At 53.1% G+C, this 23844-nt stretch overlaps 1 protein-coding gene across 4 annotated transcripts in view; it reads left to right on the top strand.

Annotated features, from left to right (window-relative positions):
- The window catches only part of SNX8 (sorting nexin 8), a 39753-nt gene that overhangs the window by 8973 nt on the left and 6936 nt on the right, over positions 1 to 23844 (top strand). For 3 of the 4 annotated variants that reach the window (XM_032394165.1, XM_032394164.1, XM_032394163.1), the window contains exons 2-8: positions 13574 to 13764; positions 16198 to 16315; positions 16579 to 16700; positions 18549 to 18629; positions 19572 to 19732; positions 20296 to 20428; positions 23177 to 23245. In XM_032394165.1, coding sequence (XP_032250056.1) covers positions 13574 to 13764; positions 16198 to 16315; positions 16579 to 16700; positions 18549 to 18629; positions 19572 to 19732; positions 20296 to 20428; positions 23177 to 23245 — 875 coding nt within the window. The remainder of the gene's footprint in view (positions 1 to 13573; positions 13765 to 16197; positions 16316 to 16578; positions 16701 to 18548; positions 18630 to 19571; positions 19733 to 20295; positions 20429 to 23176; positions 23246 to 23844) is intronic. The other variant, XM_032394166.1, reaches the window with a different exon arrangement.

The raw sequence follows: 23844 nt of genomic DNA, 5'->3' as shown, positions 1-23844 counted from the left end.
ACCTCTCTTTAACCCTTGGAGGGATTGCTGGACTGTTTTCTAGCAAGTACGAGCCCTCCCAATTTCTCCGTGTCCTCACCAACACTTGTTATTGCCTCTTTTTTTTTTTTTTGGTGCCTGTCCTTTTGATTATCGCCATCGTAGTGGGTGTGAAATGGAATCTCATTGTGGTTGGGCATCTTTTCGTATTGGCCTTTTGTGTATCTTTTTTGGAGAAATGTGTATTCAAATCCTTCGTCCATTTTTAAAATTAGGTAGTTTGTCTTTTTAAAAAAAACATGAGTTTTCGGAATTTCTTTTTATATTCTAGACACACACCCCTTATCAGACCCGCGATTCCTCCATGTTTCCCCCCATTCTGTGGGTTGTCTTTGTGCTTTCTTAATGGTGTCTAGCAGCAGGACAACCTTTAATTTTGATGAAGTCCAGTTGATCTCTTTTGTTCTTTTGTTGTTTGTGCTTCTGGTGTCATGACTAAGAAGGCTTTGCCTAATCCAAGGTCAGGAAGATCTAGTTCTATAGTTTTTGCTAAGAGCTTGTAGTTTTAGTGCTTTCAAAGTGAACCCTGGACCTGAATGTTCTAGTTCTCCTGTATGGTGTGAGGGAGGGCTCCGGCGGCGTTCCTTCGCACGTGGAACACACAGGTGGCACGTGCTGTGTGGCACCCCCATGCCCAGCAGCGTCGGGGAGCCAGAGTTCCCTGACGTGGGGGGGGAGGTGGTGAATGTTCGGGTGTGGGAGACCCTTGTGGATGAGACGTTGAGGAAGCTTAGCAAGGAGATTCAGCCCGGAGAGTAAGAAGGATCCCTAGACTCTTAACAGGGCTTTGGAAACACTTTACTGTTACAGGAGTGTTTGAACTGAACTTTGGAGAGGATTCAAGTCAGAAATTTTCGGCTAAGAAGTACCAGAGGACTTGGAAGGACTTGAAGAGATTGTTTATTTTTACTTTGCTTCAAGGTAAAAACACTTAAACAATTGCAGGACGATGAAAACCTTTCTTCTCTTGCTGTGCAGGTTGACTATCCATATGGCGCGTCATGGCTTTATATAATCCGGGTTTTTGCCTTCTGTTATTTTGGGGAAGAGTGGATATAGCTGAAAATTGGCAGGGAGGCCATGGTGGGGGTGGGGAGGTGCTGCTGGCGTGAGGCTGTCCCTGCTCAGGGCTCAGCATGGTGGCGTCTGTTGAGAGCCATCCTCTGCGTTACCAGCTTTGACTTCTCGCCATAGCTCACTGAGGCACGGTTCCTGTCGCTGGTGGGACCTTGATGAGATTTGTTGGTGCGGGCGGAGTGGGCCTGCCTAAGATAGCGAGCAGGCCTCGATTCCTGTATGTGGCTTTCTTGCTCACGTGACTTTGATTCCTTTCACTGAGGCTGCGAATGATTCTTGAGCACTTACTGTGTGCTGGGTGGGATGCCAAGTGTGGACAAAGGAAGGAGGCCTGCTGTCCTGGAGTGGATGGTCTTGTTGTGGGACATGGACAGTTTTCAGAGGTACTGAGCCAGTGACATGTGCTTGCACATGTGGGGAGTGGGGAGAGGGTGCAAGTTGCAGTTGTCACCGAGTACGTGTCACGGGAAAGTGGTGGTGGTGCCAAGATTCGAAGGTGAAGGAGTTGGTCTGTGGGTAGCTGGGGAGGGGGCGGCCCCCGTGTGAGCCGGCAGACAGGCTCTAAGCTGCAGGTACCTGCTGTGGCTAAGGAGAGGTGAGCAGAGGGGCAGCAGGACTGGAGTGTGCCGGCTGAGAAAGGAGAAAAGAACAGTGTTGGGGGGTGGTAGGGGTGGATTTGAGGAAACTTTGCATTAGGATCTATTCCCCTCCGTGATTGCCATTCTGATCCACAGGTGGGAAGCTAAAGTTTTAGTTTTCTCTCTCTTGCTCTCTCTCTGTCTCTCTTTAGAGCAAGCATGTGTAAGTGGGGGCAGAGGGAGAGGGAGAGAGAGAATCTTAAGTAGATTCTGCACTGAGCAGGGAGCCCGACATGGGGCTCGATCCCAGAACCCAGGGATCATGACCCGAGCTGAAGCCGAGTCGGACGCTTAACTGACGGAGCCACCCAGGTGCCTGGTTTTATCTTTTTAATGCCACTGTGGTACATCCATTAGATTACCAAGGTCACTGCACCAACGCTCGGAAGAGGGTTTCTGAAGAAAGTCTTACTCAACGTGTGTGTATAAAAGCCATCCAGGGAAGTGTCCATTAGGAAAAAAAATGTAACATTCTCTAGGAATTGATGCTAAAGACAGAATAAAAAAATACAGGAGAATGTTTTGTGAATGAGGCTATTCTTCACGCATTTTCAGTAGCAGGGAACAGTTAACGGGAGAATGGCTCCCTGATTTTTAGTTGCATACCTGAGATATTGTGCAATCACTACAGGTAATAGTTTTTAGGAAGACAGAATAGTGGTTGTTATGTAAAAAATCAAGATGAAAAGGTGATTTACCGGCAGGCGTGGGGGAGAAGTGTAGGTCTTACGGGAACGGTGAGGGGAAGCGGGTAAAATACTGAGTGGCCCGGGTGTGAGGCAGCCGGACCTCTTGCTCATGGGAGTGCGATGTGGCTCGGTCACTCTGGAAGACTGGAAGTATTGGCCAAGCCACACCTGGGAAGTCCTGGGACCCAGGGGCCTCACTGTAAGGACCGTACCCAACAGAAATGAGCGTACGTGCCCACCACACGACGTGGGCTAAGCGCTCCTGGCCCCGCCCGCGTCCTAGGAAAACCTGGGACCAGCCAGGTGTCCAGCGGCAGAACCAGGAGGTAGACTGTGGCCTGACCACACCGTGCGGTCTGTATTGGGGGCACGGGCGGGCCTCACACATCATGCCGAGCAGAAGCAGGCAGAGTCGGGGGGACTTACAGCTCGATTCCACTTATGTGACAACAGGCGAAAGTCACGTGTGGGGCTGGAAGGTGGCAGTCACCCTTGGGGGGGGTGGCAGAGATGGAGAAGGGGAGTGTGGGGAGCCTGTGTGTCCCGTCTGTCTGGGTGCCGCCACACTGCTGTGCATGGAGCTGAGCGGAGTTGATATGTGCACTTTTCCGTACACGTGCTGTGTTCCAGGATGAGACAGCTCAGACAAAGGGAATGATTATGTTTATTGTATATGTGAAGGACGATACTCGCATGCACTTTACGGACGCGTACGGACACTGAGAAAGCACACAGGCCTGCCTGCGAATGCTGTCCATCGGCTGTAGGGCAATAGGAAAGGGGGAGTTGGCGGCGTGCCTTTGTAACGTGTTTTCTGTATTTAACATTTTTTCAGAGGAAAATATGGCACATATCTTACGTGAAATCTCTGTGGTGGATACATGGATTCTGATATTTTCTGTACATCATGTACGTTTGAAATATCTCACAATGAAAACAAATGTAAGCGCATTTATAAAGTACCTAAGAACAAAGGTTGAATGAAAGGAAAACGGTGTTCGTGGTGATTGTGTTATGTGAGTGGCTAAGAGCTTGGAGGTTTTTGCTTTTACAGAAAATTTGAAAGAGAAACATGGTCATGTACACGCATGGAAACACGCTTTGTGTATAAAAAAATCCCCTGTATGTCTGTTGTGGGTGGGGAGTTATATGCAAGGGGAATCAGATGTGTGCCTGCTGTAGGGGGGAGTGGTTTTCTTTCTCTTTTCTTTTTTTTTTGGGGGGGCGCAGGGGCAGAGGGAGACAGAGAATCTCAAGCAGCCTCTGCAGAGTGTGGAGCTGGGTGCGGGGCTCAATCTCACGACGCTGAGATCATGACCTGAGCTGAAATAAGAGTTGGACATTTTACGGACTGAGCCACACAGGCGCCCCTGGAGTGGTTTTCTTTATCTAAAAAATGTCGTCATGGTACATAAAATAAGGTGGTAAGAGAAAGCCACATCCGAGGGGTAGCAAAGCTGAGGCCATGAGAGTTTCTGTGTATCTGAGCTCCGAGTTAGGGGTCCGCCACCCCCCTCCCACTCGGGGGTTGTTCACGGCGCTCCCTGGTCATGCACCTGCTGAGCTCTCAGTTCTGAGGCCATGGTCGCAATAAGGACGAGGACACTGTTGCTTCTGTTTCCTGAGAACAGCTGAATTTCAGAATAACAGAGTAGCTTAGAACAGTTCTTGATCATAGGTAGAAACCTGTTTCATGAGCCTGACAAGGAATGTTCCTGTTGAAAATCGGGGACCCCTCCTGGTTCCATTTCTTGTTATTTTGGTGAAAGAGTTGTCATCTGGAATGCCATTGGTCACTGCTCTCTGTGAGTAAAGCATGGTGGCCGCATTTATGAACACCTACCTGATTTTTGTCAGATTTGGGCCATGGGTCCAGGCAAGGCACTGAGCACTGAGTTCCTTCCTCTGCTCATCCTGCGTCCGTGGTTCTCAAACTGTGGGCCCTGGACCAGCAGCAGCTTCACCTGGGAGCTTGTTAGAGACTCAGGGTCTTCGGCTCCATCCTAGACTCTGGCGCAGAGCCCAGCAACCCGTGTGGGTTTGCAGTTGTAAAACATACATGACCTACACTTTTAACCATTTTCAGTTGTGTGGTTCATGGCGTTAAGAACATTTACACTAGTGTGCAACCGTCACCACCATGTGTCTCCAGAACTTTCTCATCTTCTCAAACTGAAACTCTGTCCCCCCATGAAACTCTGACCACCCCCCCCAGCCCCTGGCCCCACCGTCCACTCTCTGTGTCTGTGATTTTGGTGAGTCCAGGGACCTCCTATAAATGGGATCCCACAATGTTTGTCCTTTTGTGTCTGGCTTCTTTCACTGAGCACCGTGTCCTCAAGGTTCATCCATGTTGGGGCAGGAACCAGGGTTCCTTCCTTTTTAAGGCTGAATACTATTCCGCGGTGTGGATGGACCGTGTTTTGTTCATCTGTCAGTGGACACGCGGGGTGCTTTGACCTCTCGGCTGCTGGAAATCATGCTGCCATGAACGTGGGTGAGTGAGCACCTCTTCAAGTCCCTGCTTCCAGTTCTTGTGGGGAGAGACCCACAGTGAGATTGCTGGTCACGCGGTGATGGTCGTTATTCTGTGAGGAGCTGCCAGGCTGTTTCATGCAGCACGGCATTTTACATTTCCAGCTGCCACGCACAGGGCTTCCGGTCCCTCCACATCCTGGCCAGCACGTATTTTGTATCTTTTTTTTAAATAACAGTTACCTTACCTGTCAGCCTTTGATCAAGCCCACCGGTGATTCTGATGCACACTCCACTTGGAGGCTGTAGCCCTGAGACCGCGCTGTCTCTTGCCGGCCCTTGTCGTCCCACATTCTGGTGAATGGACGGCCGAGGATGGCGGTCGTGGTAGATGTGTGTGGTGGGAGAACCGTGAACTTGGAGTCCATCGGAGCGTGTGTCCCGGTGCACCCTCCTGCTAAACTCAGACAGTAGGAACCTTCCTCCCTGGCTGCCTTTGGAGGACAAATGACCTATCGTGGTTTGAACAGCCCTTGATGCTCGGAGGGGCTCTCTGCAAGCAGTGAGACCCCGGGGAGCGCCTGGGCTGAGCGGAGTTAGGGACGCCTGCACGTGCTCCGTGCAGCCCGGGCTCGTGGGTGGGTGGGCGTGCGTCCCGAGGGGGCGGCCTCCCGGGAGGGGCTGGCCCGTGCGGCTGTGCAGTCTCCCAGCCCGTGACTCCCGCAGCAGCCAGCGCTGGCTGAGGCTGGCCTAGACGCAGCAAGGCCGTGCACGAGAGCGCGGCTCACTGCGCGAGTGCTGGGGGTTTCCCGAAGCTCTGGCCTGCGGTGAGTGAGTACGGCCCCAGCGGACGGCTGCCGTCAGGACGCGGGGGCTCATGTCTCCGGGTGCGTGCCCGGAGCAGGACTGCCGCCCGGAGGCTCTGAGGGACATGTGTTGGGAAGGATTGCCATCTTTGACGTTTCGTTGCTTTTCGTTTGTGGATAGCTGGCTTGGAGAATCACAGAATTTCACAGCTGAAGGGATCTTGAAGGCTGCTCACTGACTGGTACCGTCTGTGCGCTGCAGAGAGGCAGAGGCGTGCCCTGGGGGTCACACGGGGCCTTGGTGGCTGGCTTGGGAGTGATGCCTGTTTCTCTGACACCTGCCAGGCTGTCTGATGGTAGTGAGGCGTCCAGAGCCTCATCCCTGCCGCGTGTGAGGCCTTGATCTGCGGGCCGGCCTGGAGCTCATCGCCCCGGACACCTGTTGTTGTGGGCAGTTGGTTCTACATCTTAGTCCACAGATGTACAAAGGCTTTTTGGATTCGAACACCAGAATCTGGAAGGGAGGCAGGGGGATTACTGAGTGACTTCTAGGGGCTGGGTATTTTCAGGTCTGATGTGTCGTTTCCCACAAGGGCCACTGGGGCAAGGTGGAATCAGCCTGCGGCACTGAGAGCGGCTTCCTTCCCAGTGGCTGGTGGGCAGCAAGTGGCGTTTCAAGGCCAGGCCTTGTTCTGAACTGCAGGTTCCGGGTTGAGCCCGAACCCCTCAGTTGAGCAGTTTGGTGGCAGAAGAGTTGGGGCAGGGAGGGAACAATGCTAGGAGGTCCTCTGAAGGGTTGTTGCAGTCATCGAGGTGCATCGAGGGTAAGGGGCAGGCACCCTTACCGCCTTTTTACTGGTGATAAGTGGTAAGCTCGGTGGTCACCTGCTGGGCCCTGTGGTGAGGAAGTCAGAAACCAGATGTCAGCACATGTCTGTCTGACGTCAAAACCCATCCTTTTAGCCCTTCAGTCTGGGCCTAGCCGCCTCTCTCCCCGTCTGCATCACCTGTCAGGGCTGGGTGGGCGCGCAGTGTTTTCCATTTCATGAGAGTGTTCAGGTCCTGTCCGTGAACTTGACATTTACTCCCACAGAAAACCGGAGCCTTCCTCTATGTGTTCCTGCTCTTTCTGTGGTGAATGGGCCATTACATGACAGGTAGCTGATCTGACATGACCTGTTTTCCTTCCTAAACATTTTTTTTTTTAAAACACGGATGTCCTAGTTCAGGCAACCGATACTTGGGGTCATAGCTTTCTTAAGATTGAAACTTCTACAGAGGGGCTATTCTTAGGGTGGTGGGGACCCATCAAGAGTGCGTGCTGTGTCTTTAGTTTAAAATGTGCCTTTTAGATTCTGACTTTAAAAAAAATTTTTTTTTTTTTGTTCTGACTTTTAGATTCTCCTGTGGTCAGAGTTCAGATTCTTTGGCAGCATGTGACCGTTTGGTAATCGTTACTGAGCGTATGTTCTGTCTTGAGATATTATCTTACTTTAACCATCAGGAAAAGAACAAAACTAATACATGCTGGATAGAGAAAACTCCATCTTAAAAATTTTAATAGAGACTTCTTGGTGCTCCCCAAATTATCTTTCCCTCATTACTTTTATCTTTCCTCCCTTGTTCTGACATTGCCCTGTTTTACATCAGATAGGTGTTTTCTAGTGTACTGTTTAAATTCCCTTGTTTTAGGGCACCTGGGTGGCTCATTTGGTTAAGCGTCTGCCTTCGGCTCAGGTCATGATCCCAGGGTCCTGGGATCGAGTCCCGCATCGGGCTCCCTGCTCAGCGGGAAGCCTGCTTCTCCCTCTGCTTGCTGCTCCCCCTGCTTGTGCTCTGTGTGTCAAATAAATAAGAAAAAATCTTAAAAATAAATTCCCTTGTTTTGGTCACTATATGATTCTGGTATTTTCTTAGGGTTGCCCTGGGAGTTCCACATCTTAATGTGTGCCAGTCCAGCTTGGATGGTAGCAGTTTAATTTCAGTTGTGTGTAGAAGCTTCGCTGCTGTACAGCTCCCTTCCGCTCCGCATTCTCTTACTATCCTACAGATTGTATCCCTTAAATCGTATGCTGTTAAAGCACATTTGTGGTGATTGCCTAACACAGTTGTCTTTAAAGTCAGCTGGGAAAACAGCTACAAGTAAGGAGTAAGTTTCTACTGCCTTGTCTATTTGCTAGTGTAGTTCTTTCTTCATGTGGATTTGTTTCTTGCAAGGAAGGGCTGTGGGTGCCAAGGTGAATTCACCGTTTTTGGTCTTCTGGGGCTGTCTTAATTTCTTCTTCGTTTTGGAGGGATAGTTTGGCTGGATGTAAAATACGGTTGACCGTTCTGTCCTCTGGCACTCTGTGCCATCCCACTGCCTCGTGGCCTCTGAGGCTTCTGAGGAGTCATCTGTTCATCTTTACTAGGTGCTGATCTTCTGATGCTTTCAAGAGTTTGTCTGTCTCTGGACGGTTTGAACCCTGCAGTTGTGATCTGTCTAGGTGTAAATCTTCCTGGGTTTATCTTAATGGGAGTTTTTGGGGTTCTTGGATTTTTTTTTTTTTTTTTAGAAGATTTTATTTATTAGAGAGAGAGAGAGGGAGGGTGCGTGCACCCATGCACAGGGTCGGGGAGGGACAGAGGGGGAAGGAGAGGAAGGAATCCCAAGCAGACTCTGCACCGAGGGTGGAGCCTGACATAGGGCTTGATCTTACGACCCCGAGATCATGACCTGAGCTGAAACCCGAGTTAGACACTTAACTGACTGAGCCACCCAGGCACCTCTTGGGTTCTGGGAGTTTAAAAATCAAATTTCGGAAAATTTTAGCAGTTCCTTCAAATATTTGTTCTGAGCCTTTCTCCTTTTAGGCCTTTCATGATGATGATGTTGGTGCACTTGGTGGTGTCCCACAGGTCTCTGAGGGTCTGTCCATCTTCCTCATCCTCTCTCCTTCCTGTCCTCCAGACCAGACGATCTCCATTGGCCTGTCTTCCCATCTGCCAGTCAGATCTGCGGCTGTGTCCCTCTAGTGAATTTTTCATTTCATTTATTGAGTTTCTCCGATCCAGAATTTTTATCCGCTTCTCTTGTACAACTTCTGTGTATCGATATTTTCTGCTGCTGAGACCTGGTTCTCCCTACTTTCCCTTGGTTCTTTAGAGATGGTTCCTCTTAGTTCTTGGAACCTATTTCAGACAGCTGATGTAAGGTCTTTGTTGAATGAGTCCAATGCCTGGCCCTCCTTGAGGACGGTTTCTGGTGGTGGTTTTTTTCCCCGTGTTTGGCCATCCTTTCTTGTTTCTTTGCATGTCTTACAAACTTTAGTTGTAAACTGGACAGTTTAAATAATACAGTGTGGCAACTCTGAAATCAGATTTTCTTCCCTCCCCAAGGTGTTGCTGCTCATTGTTGACTTTATTTAACGATCTCTCTGAATGAATTCTGTAAAGTTACTTGTGTGGGTGTCATGTGGCTGCCATGACAAAGCACCACAAATTGGGTGGCTTGGAACAGCAATAATGTCTCACAGCCCTGGAAGTCGGAAGTCTGAGATCCAGGTGTGGGCAAGGCTGCTTTCCCTCCGAACCCCATAGTGGAGAGTCCCTTCCTGCCGCTTCTAGAGTCTGGCTGTGGCGGGCCACCCTCTGCATTCCTTGGCTTGTGGCTGCGTGGCTTCAGTCTCTGCCTCTGCGGTCGTGTACCTACCCCTGCGTCGGGTGTCTTGGGGTCCTCATGTGGTCCTCCCTCTTCTTATGAGGACTCCAGTCATACTGGATTGAGGGCCTGCCTATTCCAGTATGGCCTGGTTTTTTTTTTTTTTTTTTATAAAAGATTTTAATTTATTTGAGGGAGAGAGTGCGAGCAAGAGCAGGGGGAGAGGCAGAGGGAGAGGGAGAAGCAGGTTACCCTCTGAGCAGGGAGCCTGACATGGGACTCGATCCTGGGACTCTGGGATCATTACCTAGCCAAAGGCAGATGCTTAGCCAACTGAGCCACCTGGGTGCCCCCAATATGGCCTCATTTTAACTAATTATCGCATCAATAAATATACCCTGGCTTGCCACACATCTTCAATTTCCAGTGTTCTGAAAAAGTGGGTTCTGACCATTTTTGCTTCTGTCGAAGGGAGGATTTTGGAGGTTCTTACTCTGCCACTTACCCGTGTCGCTTACCTTTTATTTATTTATTTTAAAGATTTTATTTATTTATTTGACAGAGAAAGATAGCGAGAGCAGGAACACAAGCAGGGGGAGTGGGAGAGGGAGAAGCAGCCTTCCTGCCGAGCAGGGAGCCCGATGTGGGACTCGATCCCAGAATCCTGGGATCATGACCTGAGCCGAAGGCAGACGCTTAACGACTGAGCCACCTAGGCGCCCTCGCCTTTTATGTGTAAGGCATTCATAGCTCTCGTTTGTGTTCCATACACTTCAGTCATGCAAAGTGCACAACATAGCAGTGTTGGCATGTTCACGGGGTGGTGAATCCCTTGCCTTGAGCATTTTATGACCCGCCAAAGAAACCCCTTATTTTCTAGTCCTCACTTTCCAGTTCTCCCGTCACTGCCCCCCACCCCCAGGCCTAGGCAGGCACCCGTCTGCATTGTTTCTGTATGTTTGCACGGATTCATCCCGTATGTGGTCCTTGTGCTTGGCTTCTTTCACTTACCGTCATGTTTTCAAGGTTCATCTATCTTATAGCATGAATCTTTGTACGGCTACTAATAATCCATTGTACGGATAAGCCGCTTTTATTTATTCCCTGACAGTTGGTGGGCGCTTGGGTTTTTCCGCTCTCTGGCTCCCATGAACAGTGCTGCCATGGATGTTTGTCTACAGGTCTCTGTGTGGACATCCATGTTCACGTCTCAGGTGTACTTCTAGGAGTGGAACTGTGGGCTCACAGAGGGGCTCTGCCTCATGTTGTGAGGACGTGCCAGGCTGTTCTTGAGGCCAGCCTCTGCCAGCATGTGTGAGGCTTTTCCGCGTCCTGGCCAATGTTAACTAGTCCTTTTCTTTTTTTTAAATTAGAGCTGTCACAGTGGGTGGTATCTTACTCTAGCTGTGCTTTGCATTTCCATGACGGTCAGTGATGTTGAGCATCTTTTTATGTGCTTTCTGGCCACTGGTATATCTTTGGAGGAATGTCTATGCAAATCCTTTGCCCATTTTTAAATTGGGTTGTCTGTTTTTATTTCTACTGTGTTCTAAGAGTTTTTTATGTATTCCAGATATAAGTTCCTCCTCAGATACATGTATTTGCATATCTTTTCTCTGATAAAAATATTCTTCCCCTGTTACCTTTTTGCTTCACTTTTTCCTGTCATTCCACATATTCTGTGCTCTAGTTACACAAGACTTTGTTTTCCCAGACATGCTACTTTTCACTCCTGAAAATGCAGTAAATAGCAGCAGATAGTCATTTGGCAAGCTTTCCTTAAGGCCGTTCTGCGTGCCCGGCCCCCAGCAGCTGGGATGCATCCCCCGGAGTTGGTGCTCAGACGCCGCGTCGGGGCCCCTCTCTCATTATCACGGTGCTCATAAAGTTACGTCACAGTGGGATTCCCATTCGCCCTGGAGTTTGGATCCTCACGGATTGTGCCCAGCATTGGGGACCGTCCGTAGCCGTGTGCTTAATGTTTATTAATGAGCTCAGTGACCCTGTGTTGTTCGTGGCTGTACTCAAGTGGGTGCTTGAGAAACACTTGTTGGCTCGTTGACCCAGAGTACATGTGGTCCCTAAAGAGACTGGGTAAACACAGTTTAAGGCCATCAAAATATTTTTACACAGAAGGGGGCTGGGTTATTAGGATGGGAGAACCTTCTGGAGCTGTGGTCTCCACATTTTGGCCATTAAGATATTAGGGACTCTTAATATATGCACACATACTCACATACACACATGTACACACATACATGTACACACCCATGACATACATACTCACATACATGCTTATATACACACACTTGCACATTTACACTTACACACATGTACACACCCCATATACATGTATACTCCTACACACATGCACACACATGTACACACTCCCTGTGTACACGTATAGTCACACTCATGCGTGCACACACCCATGTACACACACACACGTGCACACGCTCCCTTCTGCACACACACATATACACTCACTTGTGCACACATACTCGCATATGCACATACACCTCACACTCACGTACACCATACACACGTGTGCATCTGCATCTACACGGTACAAGTTTTAGTGAGTTACATGCATGAGCTGTACTACTGTATTATGTATGTAATGATGTCACAGGAATGTAAAGTGTAAAACGAGAGATGAAAATACAACTAGATTTGCTTCTGTTTTCTTCCTGCACCCTGTGGATGGTTTTCACCCTAGGGTATGTGCCCTCACTTGGGAGCTTACTGCTTTAGAGAACGCAGTACTGAGTTTTTGTGTGGAGTTTTTATGAGGCCCTTGGGGTTCTCAAGTAAGCATTAAGGCCTTGCTTTATTTTCTGTCTTAAGCTTTAAGGTCAATTAAAGGCAACTACATTTAAATTCTAAAATGCTGAGTAATTTCACAGATGAAAATAATCTCGTCATTAATTCTGTTTAGAATATAAACCACAATCTTACTTTGAAGTGTTGTTTTAAGAAGTAAATCATGGGGGCGCCTGGGTGGCTCAGTCTTTAAGCGTCTGCCTTCGGCTCAGGTCATGATCCCAGGGTCCTGGGATCGAGCCCCACACGGGCTCCCTGCTCAGCAGGAAGTCTGCTTCTCCCTCTCCCATTCCACCTGCTTATGTTCCCTCTCTCTGTCAAATAAATAAATAAAATCTTAAAAAAAAAAAAAAGTAAATCATAAAAAATGATACAACCACGTTGTAGAAAATTTGGAAAAAAGAGGAAAGAAATCTACATTTTGTTGTGGTTATTTATAGCAGTGTTGGTTAGAGTAAGACCCCCTCTCCCTCTGTGGGGTACCTTAACTTTACTATGTTTTTTAACCAAAAAGAACTTTCTTTAGAACTTTCTGTACTAAAAACCAAACAGACTTTTTATTTTTTTTATTTTTATTTTTTTAAAGATTTTATTTATTTATTTGACAGAGAGACGCAGCGAGAGAGGGAACACAAGCAGGGGGAGCGGGAGAGGGAGAAGCAGGCTTCCTGCGGAGCAGGGAGCCCGATGCGGGGCTCGATCCCAGGACCCTGGGATCATGACCTGAGCCGAAGGCAGACGCTTAACGACTGAGCCACCCAGGCACCCCCCAAACAGACTTTTTAATGTGACTTCCGTATTTATTAGCCTGTGATCTCTCTGATCTGCCCTTTGCTGCTCTGTGAGTGAGGTGTGGGCGACTCCTTATCTGTAGGGAAGCTGAGGTTTGAGGGTATGATTCTTTGACTTGTGTGATTGGGAATCCTAGCTCTAAGCAAGCATGTAGGTTTTTTACCTACATGGAATTGGAATGTTTTGGCACACGGAGTAATGTGTGTTCACTGTAAAAACAGTGGGACAGAGAAATTATATGGCTCTTTCTTTAGTTCTAACCTTCTTCTGGACTCTAGAGAAAAGGAGGGCTCTTTTCCATGAAACTTGTAAATAGTTCACTTTTTTTCTGCCCAAGTTGAAAACTAGATCCGACTGGTCCTGGATCTGCGGGTGTATTTGCTGATTCATAGGTGGGTGGACACATCACGGCGTGGTGATTGTTAGGAGCAGAAGGAGGTGCCCCTGAGCGCTAGCTCCGCGGCATGAATGAAGGGGGTTGATGTGGCCACAGTCCGGTGCTGAGTGAGCACACGGTGGAGGGAGGGCTGGCTGGTGGCAGCCTCCACTTTCTGAGCAGCTGTTTTTATTGGCCATTCGCCTTCCCTTCTCCAGACTTGCCCACGCCCCAGGTCAGCGAGCGGAGGGACCCACACCCCAGTCGAATGCAGATGCCGCAGGGGAACCCGCTGCTGCTGTCGTACACGCTGCAGGAGCTGTTGGCCAGGGACACCGTGCAGGTGGAGCTCATTCCCGAGAAGAAGGGCCTCTTCCTGAAGCATGTGGAATACGAGGTTTCCAGCCAGGTGAGGGGTAAACGGGGTGTGCCTGCTGGGAGACGAGGCGGGGCGGGGGTGGCCTGAGGGGGAGAAGGGCCGCAGAGAGAATCCGTGTGCTGGGCTTAAAGGGAAGATCCAAAACTGGACGCCGAGAGCCAAGCCACCCAACACATGTTTCCATAGCCTGCCCTCCCCCCCATCCCTATGCTGGGATGCTGCTCGGAGGAGCTTATCCAGTCTGCAGGGTACACGCCGCGGCAGCGGGCCAGCCTGATGTGGTTTTGCAGTGGTGGGAAATCCCTGAGGGTAGAGTATGGGCTTCGGGTCCCGTTCGGAGGGCAGGATTGGTGTGTGTCCCATCTCATCCCCACTAAGGACGCTGCCCGCGCTGTCAGGGGCCCCCCCGATCCCGGAGTCGAGGAGGCGCTGGGCACCCGGCTGTGCGTCTGTGCAGAGACAGGGTGGCATCTGCAGTGCTAATCTTCCGTCCCTTCCTCCGTTCTCTTTCTTTCTTTTTTTTTTTTTTTTAAAGATTTTATTTATTTATTTGAGACAGAGAGAGAGAGCACATGAGAGTGGGGAGGGTCAGAGGGAGAAGCAGGCTCCCTGCCGAGCAGGGAGCCCGATGCGGGACTCAATCCAGGGACTCCAGGATCATGACCTGAGCCGAAGGCAGTCGCTTAACCAACTGAGCCACCCAGGTGCCCCTCCGTTCTCTTTCTATATCCTGGTGCTGTTAGAATGGATCCTGGGGGTAGTTTTTATTCGGAAACCGAGGATTAAGTCATCGATGAGCCGACAGCATCCTTGGGCCTGTGGAGTCCCACTGTGTCAGTGGGGGCCACACAAGGACAGGCGGAGCAGGGCCCCGCGGGCGCGCAGAGTCCTGCCGCTGTGGGGCTTCGCTTGGAAGAGTCTCTGTCATCCCGGGGAGGAAGCACGTTTTCCGAACCGAATGGCTGTGTGCGTGTGCTGTGGGAATCGGCAGTCACAGGATTTTTGTTTCAAGGTGTTCTCAAGCTGCAGAGACCGAAGTCGGCGAGTCAGCTTTGTTCTAGTGCGCTTGTGGGTGCTGCTCCCCGGGCGAGGGCGGGTCAGGGGGGCCCAGCCCCTTCCTCTGCGGGCTGGAGCCGGCGCGGGCATGTCTCCTTCCGGCCTCGCGGCCCGGGATGCGGTCCAGGGTGTGGTGGCTCCGAGCATCGGGGGCTGCCCTCCCCTGTACGGCGCTGGCAGCTGGCCCTTCCCGTGTCGTTCAGGTGCCCCGTTCCTTCAGGACGTCTGTTGTCCCCGCTCTGCCCGGGCCCCCTCCCGGCATGCGCTGCTCCAGCCCCAGCAGCACCCCGCTCACCCGAGGCCGCGGTGGGTACAGACGTGGCACGACGTGTGCTGTCCCCCGCAGGGCGGCCGCCTGCCTTCGTGGCTCTCGTAGAGCTTATGGTTTTTTTTATGGACGTTATATTTTGGGGGGCAGTTTGAGGTTCACGGCAGAATTGAGTGGAAGGAACCGAGATTTCCCATATCCCCCTGCCCCCCTCCCCCCCAGGACAGGCTGCCCCATGATCAGTGTCCCCCAGACGGGGCATTTATCACGACCGGTGATCCCACGTGGACATGTCGTCACCCAGAGACCACGGTCGGTGCGAGGGTCCCTCTGGGTGGGTGCGCATTCTGTGGGTCTGGACGGTGACAGCTGGTATCCCCCGCCATGTGTCCCACAGTGTTCATGGCCCTGAAGGTCCCCTGCGTCCCACCTGTTCATCCCTCTGCCCCGAGCCCCTGGCAGCCGGCCCTCCTGTGCTGTGTGCACAGCTCTGTGTCCCCAGGGCGTCCGGTCGTCGGGGTCAGACTGGCTGCTGTCCCTGAGCAGCGTTATTTACAAGCAGTACAGTGTGTGCGATTTCCGGGACCGATGCTCATACGCGCATGTCGTGTGAGCTTGGACATGGAGCCAGGTCGGGTTTCTCTGCGCGTGGGGGCTGGTGCTCACGAGCCCGCGGGTCTGTCCGTGACGGGCGTCCGACGTCCACTTGTCTGGCCTTCTGGGCGGTGTCTGGTCTGCCACGACGGTCGGCACTCTCCCAGGAGGCCTTCGTGCTTGTCGCGCCGGCGCTGGGTGACCGCGTTCGGGAGGGCGCCCGTGGGACGCAGTGAAGAGGGCATCGCTCGCACCGGCTGCCTTTAATGGGGGGTGGGTCCAGCTGTGCGGGCGCAGCCTCCTGCCGGAAGTCCGGGGTCTTCAGGAGAGCCCGAGTGACGGGTGGCGGGGCAGGACGCTCGCGCCATGCAGCGGTGGGAGCCGGGAGCGTGCCGCCGGGGAGGACGGGGCTTGTCCTCGGTAGAGCCTGGCGAGGCAGGGTGAGGCCCCAGCCGCAGCGCTCCCGCGGGCTCCGCTTGGTGGCGGGAGTGGGGGGCAGGGGAGGTGTCTGGCGTCTGAGCACGGGGCCCTCCGTTCTCTTGCAGCGCTTCAGGGCCTCTGTGTACAGACGGTACAATGACTTCGTGGTTCTCCACGACATGCTGCTGCAGAAGTTCCCCTACCGCATGGTGCCGGCCCTGCCGCCCAAGAGAGTGCTGGGAGGTAAAGCTGGGGGGCTGGCTGGCAAGGGACGTGCCCAGGAAGGCCAGGTCGGCCGGGGGGGCGGGAGTGCAACCACCCTGCTCCTTCACAGTGAGCAGTGCCCATCTTGCCTGTCGGGGGTCCGCAAGAGGTGGATCACTGTTGGTTCAAACAAAAGGGACCCATGCTTTTCCTGGCAGATTTCTGCACCCGAGCGTGTTTGCGGTGGCTGGGGTGGGGGTGCTGCCCAGCCTATTTGCCGACCCCATGCTCTCTGCCCGCAGCCGACCGGGAGTTCATCGAGGCCCGGCGGAGGGCGCTGAGGCGCTTCATTAACCTGGTGGCCCGGCACCCCCCGTTCTCCGAGGACGTGGCCCTCCGGCTGTTCCTGTCCTTCAGTGGCCCTGTGAGTACTTCACTGTCGCAGGTGGGGCCTGAGGTTCCCTACACTGCCTGGCATTTTTTTTTTTTTTTTTAAAGATTTTATTTACTTGACACAGAGAGAGCACAAGCAGGCAGAGAGGCAGGCAGAGAGAGAGGGAGAAGCAGGCTCTCCGCCGAGCAGGGAGCCGGACATGGGGCTCGATCCCAGGACCCAGGGATCATGACCTGAGCCGAAGGCAGTCGCTTAACCGACTGAGCCACCCAGGCACCCTTGCCTGGCATTCTTAAATTTGCTTGTTGTCTTGCTCTCCTTGGCTTGGGTGCCCTGACGGAGTCTCCTGCTCACGTGACTGCCCCAAGTGAGATTTACTTCCTTCCCAGATAATGGGGCTGTGATGTCAGGAGGCATCCTTGGCTTGGCAGGATTCGGTGTGTCAGCTGGAGGTTCTGAGCACTGTCGCCCTGAAGGCTTTGCTTGGGAGGGTTACGGAAGTGCCGGAGACCCCAGATTGCTATGGGTGTTTCCCGGAAAACAAATGAGGCCACTTTGATGATGTGCCATTGGAAGACTGAGTGGAGTCTTTCTCCCAGAGCTGCAGGATAGACCCACTGTGTCCCGTGGACGTTAATTTCTGTTAGAAACCAAGTGGCCGTGTCTGTCAGCTGTTGTGCTGTGTGTGTTAGCCTCGGGGAGCGAGGCAAAACCCTTGTTCCCGGTTGGGGAGGACGTCCCTGCCTTGTCCCAAGGGCAGCCTGCTCGCCTAGGGAGAGGGGTGGGGGCAGGGGCTCCAATGAGGCCGCTTTACCCGTGGAATCAGATGGGTCATCTTCTGTCCGAGGGAAGCCCTTCTTGAGCAGGGACTTGGGGGGGCTCAGTCCCACCCTCTCCCACCGCAGGACGCAGATCGCGGAGCCGCTGAGGCAGAGACACCCTGTGAGGCCGAGGGGCCTGGGGTCCCCTGGAGACGGCTTTCCTGCTGCTAGCTCAGACGCCCCTCTTATGGGACGTGAAGCAGGCACTCCGTGAACGCTTGTTGTGACCGTCTGCCCTTCAGCTGGGAGTGTGGGCCTTTGAGCCCTGGGCGGACAGGTTCCTTCAGTGCAGGGATCTTTACTGCCAGGGAGGAGTGCGGGGGGGCCTGGGAGCTGCACACACGGCACAGAGCTGGGTGGCGTCCCCGTCCTGGTGTGACGCTCCTCTGACCCTTTGCCCTCACGCAGATAGGGTGTTGTCCCTGGGACCTCCCTGACTCCGTTTCCTCTGGTAAAATGAGAAAATTAGGACAGATGATCCTCAAGCATCTCTGAAATTCTAGAACTCCTTGACTCATGAAGAGCTGCAGGTTAGGCTCTCTGCCTCTATTTCCCGTGGCTCTTTGTGGGTCCCGGTCTTGGACATGGCTTTGCCAAGGAGGCCTGTGTGTTGCCCACCGGCCCTCCTGGGGCTCTGTGGGCCTGGGTCCTGTGGGTCTGTCTGAAGGAAGGAGGAGACCTCAGCTCGTCTCTGTGCCCCACGTGGTGGGACCTACCAGGATGTGACGTCTGTGGCACGGAGGTCCTTTCTGCTCTGTGGATGGATTCCTGTGTTTCTGGAGAGAGAGCTGCCCTCTGGAGCTGGAGGTTTTGCGGTGCCGGTGTTGTTAAGTCAGGCTTTCCTGGCTGTGGAAAGCCACCCTAAAGGTTAAGGTCAATGGGAAGAAGTCCGGGGAGACACAGTGACGAGATGTTCTGGGATGCCTGTGTGACAGCCCTCCTATGGGAGCACGTTCCTCTTGAGGAAGGCCTGTCTCCTGCCTCCTGCTGACCTCCTCGGTCTCATACAGACTGTTCTGCAGCTTGGTAGAGCTGGCTGTTCTGTTTCCTTTTGCAGGACGTGCAGAACAAGTTAAAGGAATCAGCTCAGTGTGTTGGAGATGAATTCATGAACTGTAAGCTGGCTCCTCGGGCCAAGGTACTTTGCTCGTCGTGACGCGCCCCCTCCGGTCCAGGCAGTGACCGCCTGACCCCATGCCTGACCGCGTGCTGGGGATGACGCTGAGGCCCGCCGCATGCTTTCCTCATTTCACCTGCTTTCACCTGCTCGGACACACAGCCGGTGTCCTGCCAACTTCACAGATGGGGAGACGGGCCCCGAGAGGCTGCCAAGGTCCCAGACCACAGAGTAGCCCACCCGTAGGGGGCTGAACATGGTCTGGCCACAGAAGCCGGCCAGCTCTCCTGCCACATCTCCGAGGCTTTGTGATTCAGGTGGACTCCCGCTGGGTCACTAGCCTCTCGGATTTCAGAGGGGACGGGAGTGTTGCATTGGTTTATTGTAAAATTTAGCACATCTCTTCTTTCTCTAAAGAGGATTGTGGCGGCTACTGGGTAGCTTTTTCCTTTTCCTTCTTAAAGTGCTTCTCCGTATGGAAGTACGGACTCCTGCCCACGTGCCCACTCCATTCCCTAAGCTTCCTGTTTTCTAAGTGTTATGTAGTTAGTGTTAAAGAGTAGTTCATGACCTGGGTAGTTAATAGTTAAGCTGGTAAAAAGTGACTCTTGGGGGAGACATGCGGCCTCCCGGAGGCCTTGCCCTCATGCGGAGAGTCACTTTGAGCGTGAGGGTTATTATCGGAGTGTGCGTTCTGGCAGGACCTCCAGTTGGATCCGCTTTCAGTGGACGCTAGAATCGCCATCTCCTGGGGCCACTCAGCTTAGTGTTTGTGGTATATGTGTGATGTTGGTTTCTGTTTCTTTTTTGGACAAGAAGGGAGGTCCCGTGAGGCCCCACGTGGCCTGGCGTCTGGGCCCACACGCTGCTCTGTCACCGGGCTTCTTCCCTGTCCTGATGGGCGTCGTCTCCAGAAGGCCCTTCACGGCCAGTAATGCGTGGCCTTGCTGTCCTCCTTGCCAGGACTTCCTCCCGGCCGACATCCAGACTCAGTTAGCCGTCAGCCGGGAGCTCATTCGGAACATCTGCAACAGCTTCCACAGGCTTCGCGACCGGGCTGAGCGGATTGCATCGAGGGCCGTCGACAATGCTGCTGACCTTCTCGTATTCGGGAAGGAGCTGAGGCAGGTGCCCCGCCGGGGGGGGGTCTGCAGACTTGGTGGCAGAAGGCGTTTTACTACAGCGACGCCCGTTCTGACCAGTTTCACTGTTAGAGGGCGAAGGAGAGGGCTGGGGAAATGGGTTATGGAATTTAGAAGAAGACAACTGGGGGAATTTAGGCAGGGAAGGGTGGATCCCTAAACACACGAATGTGTGCCAGTTGGTCACACGGCGTTTTCCCTGCTGTCAGGACTAGACTGGAAAAGGACGGCCCGAACTGTTCACGCACCTCTGTGTGGAGGGGCAGTGGACGGTCAGCCAGGACTGCACCCTCCTCCTCAGTCTCGAGAACTCTGCCTCGCGAGCCCACGTGTGCACACCCATCCCTGGGGGGCTTGTTGACCAGAACTGGCTCAGGAGGCCTGGGGCGGGGGCTGAGGTCCTGGCTTTCTGACAGATGCTCAGATGTCCCTAGCGACCGCTCTTCGCGTGGCAGAGGTTGCCCTGGGACGACATGTCATGCTGGATGGCCAGCTCAGCTCCCAGGCCTTGAGTGTCTTGTCTCCTCTGTTTCTTTTTCCCTTAGTGCTTTGGGGTCTGACACGACCCCGCTCCCCTCCTGGGCCTCTCTGAACAGCAGCACGTGGGGGTCCCTTAAACAGGCGCTGAGAGGCCTGTCCATTGAATTTGCACTGCTTGCTGACAAAGCTGCCCAGCAGGTGAGTGACGTTGTTGTGCTCGGTGCCCGTTCTGAAGAGCACCTGTCCCTGGGGAACGGAAGCGGGGACATCTTTGTACGTGGACTTTGGAGTCCTGTGTCTGGAGTGAGTGGGTGCTGGTCTCGGTTGGAACTGCATGTCCCCATGTGTTCCGAGTGGCTCCTTGTGAGCCCCTGACGCTCTGAAGATGGTTGCCCATGACAAAGAGACTGGGTGCTGGTCCTTTGAAGGTTCATTTTGCTGAGATGAGAAGCTGTAATCTGTCCTTGAAAATGTAATCTCGGACTTCCCCGGATGCTTCTTGGGTGGACCAGGTAGTTCCCACTTTGCTATCCTAGTCAGCAAGTACTTGGTTTCTCGATAACTTATCAGGACAGTAAACTCCAGAGCCCTGAGAGAGCCCCATCTCCATTCCCTGCAGAGACCCAGTTAGCCTCCAGAAATGCTTCTGCCGCACGCGCAGGGGCCTTGTGGTCCTTGGGGATCTATTTGAAGGTCCACAGTTTACTGGCAGGCGGAGAGGCTCATCTGGGTGCTTTTATGCTATAAAACCCCTGCGTGACTTTGAGGGTGAGCGTTTGTGGCCTGGTTCTTGGGGAAATGGTCTGTAGGCTGGTAGTAAATAAATTAAAATGGTGTACCTGTGAAGGGACTTGCTGCCTGTCTGACGCTCGAAGCTCCTTAGTAGCAGGTTGGAGAACACAGCGACGGTGGTGGACTCTCCGACCGTGGAGCTGGGGGATTTTCAGGCTCAAGGTGGGGCCCTCAGAGGCCCAGGACGTCTCTAAGTTCCAAAAAGGAAATTTGATCTTGGCTGATACGGAAAGTCCTGGGTTTTCTTCCTCTGTGGTCCCGGTGCCTGTGTGTTCCCATTAGAAACTGAGTGTAGGGTGTTGGCATTTCTCAGAACTGGCGCCGGGCCCAGTCCCTCCCCAGGCCTGCCAGGTGCCCATGTGTCCACCGCGGGGAGGACCAGCACTGTGCTGTTGCAGGTGCGGCTGCAGAGAGAGGCAGCCTGCTCTGCATTCGGCTAGTGTCTTGTGCTGGGCCTGTGCTCGGGGTATGTTGCTTCCTGGGCCTGTTTCGTGTCCGTGAGAAGCAAGGGCTGGATGAGGTCATTCGGACACTTTTCATGGAACCTGTTGGACTTTCCTCAAAGCTCATTTTAAAACCTAAAATTGAAGCTGTCCTGGTTGCAAGGACCTAGGCCCTGGGCCCACACAGCTCCCAGTTCAACAGGTAGCCTCATGGCAGGGGTGGGAGAGCGCGTGGGGTGCACCGTGAATCCCCAGGCGTCCCGCAGAACGGAAACTCCTGACTCTGTCATCTCCCGTGTTTTCCGACTGAGGTTTGGATGCTGTGTTTCTGCCTTTGAAGAGGGAGAGAGGGTTCAGGCTTCTGATGTGGTGCAAGTTCATAGTTTGAAGCTGACCCCCAAGCTCTGAGATTCTCTGATAGCTGGCGGATGCTGCTTTGAAATGTGATGTCTGAGGAAGTACCACTTCCTGACTATTCCTCGTGGTTTTCACGTTGAAGTGAAATTAATATAGTTTTAATGTGAAACTGGATCAAACGACTGTCAGGACTTTCATCCAGCACAGCTGGGGTTCTGTTCACTCTCACTGCACGAGGAAAGACACCCAGGGGCTGGTTTTCCTAACTCTGTTTCCACACACCCTGGTTTTATTCTCCCCAACACCTGTTAGGGGCCCCAGGTCACTATATCCCAGCGGGACAACGGAGACTGAGAGGGGGCTGTTTTTTCCATGCTGACAGGTGGTGGTTTGGGGTCTTGTGTGGCATTGAACGAGAACTGGGACCTAGCCAGTGACGTGACCTGCTGCTAGACCGAGGAACCTCCGTCCTCCTGTGCCCCTCCGCCCAGTCAGGCGGGAGCAGGGCACCTGTGGACCTCTGGTGTTTTCCTTCCGGGTTTAGAAGACCTGGAACATGCCTGTTATTTTCCTTTGACCTTATTGGCTCGAGTCTTGGCTGTGGGTGTGGGAATGAGTGGCCTGGAACCTCTGAGCTCGGCAGGCATGAGTCCCGGGTCCCCTGAGTTGCTGGCAGGACCTGGGCAGGAGCCCTGGTTCCCAGGGCAGTGCTTGTAACCCGGTCAGACTCCTCCTCCTCGTTTCTTCCCATCTTCTGCCTGCACCCTCGACACAGTCCGCTGTGTGGTTTCCGAGGTGAGCTTTTCATGCTGAGCCATAGCTGGAGCTCTAGAGGTTGTGAAAAGGGCTCTTTTCTCTGAGGAGCCCACACTGCACCCGGGAGAGGTGAGGTGCTCACCAAACACCTGAGAGGTGCTTGGTGAATGCCTAGGAAGTGTTCAGCAAACACCCGGGCAAGGTGCTCGGCAAGTGTTGGTGGCTGAGGGACATGAGCTGTGCTAGAGCCCTCAGGACATGTGGCTGTGAGCAGTGTTAGAATGGAGGGCTCCCAGGAAGCCAGCCTAACCCCAACTGTACTGTGGCTTTGGCACGCTGGGAGGCCCAGTGCTGTGGAACAGCAAGCACGAGTGGACAGATGACCTTGGGAACTGAGGATGTAGTTTTCATCCAGCTGCTGGTTTCTGTGGCTTCCCTGCCTTACGTTGGGGGGCCTTTGTGTGGGAAGGGGGCTCTTCTGCAGAGCTGGCTGGTGGCTGTGGGGGGAAGAGCCAGCTCAGGCCTGCGTATGGGGGGCCCTGGCCGGGTCTGTGGGTCCTGTGGTGCTCGGTGTTGGTCACCCACCCTTGTTTTCTAGGGCAAACAGGAAGAGAATGACGTGGTGGAGAAATTGAACCTCTTCTTGGATTTGCTCCAGTCCTATAAAGTGAGTCTGGCTGTTCCTTGGCCAAGGACAGAGCTTTTGAGAAGGATCCATGATCTTTCAGGGGTGTGACTCCAGAGGAGTGGACGAAGAGCTGCGAAGCCAGGGCTGTGGAGGGAAGATGGGCCGTAGACAGTCTTGCCAGTTATTTCCCCCTGGCGGGTTCTGCAGGTGTTCTGGGCTGTGGCCCCAGCAGGTGTGCAGACAGGCCTCTGGCTTCCCTTGGTCTGAGATTGGCGGGTGTGTGTGTGCACGCATGCATACATGCGAGTGTATGTGTATGCATGTGTGTACACGCGCACGTGTGTGTGTGCATGAGTGCATGTATTTGTGTATGCATGTGCATGCGTGTGAATGAGGGTATGCACGAGCACGTGTATGTGTGTATGTGCATGTATGTGTGTGTACATGCGCACGTATGTGTGCATGAGTGCATGCATGCATTTGTGTATGCATGTGCATGCGTGTGAATGTGTGAGGGTATGCACGAGCGCGTGTATGTGTGTGTACACGCGCACGTGTGTGCATGAGTGCATGCATTTGTATGCATGTGCATGCGTGTGAATGTGTGAGGGTATGCACGAGCGCGTGTATGTGTGTGT

This window comes from Phoca vitulina, unplaced genomic scaffold, assembly GCF_004348235.1.
Source record: "Phoca vitulina isolate PV1807 unplaced genomic scaffold, GSC_HSeal_1.0 scaffold79, whole genome shotgun sequence".
Lineage (NCBI taxonomy): Eukaryota > Metazoa > Chordata > Mammalia > Carnivora > Phocidae > Phoca > Phoca vitulina.
This window is presented reverse-complemented; position numbering and strand designations above follow the sequence as displayed.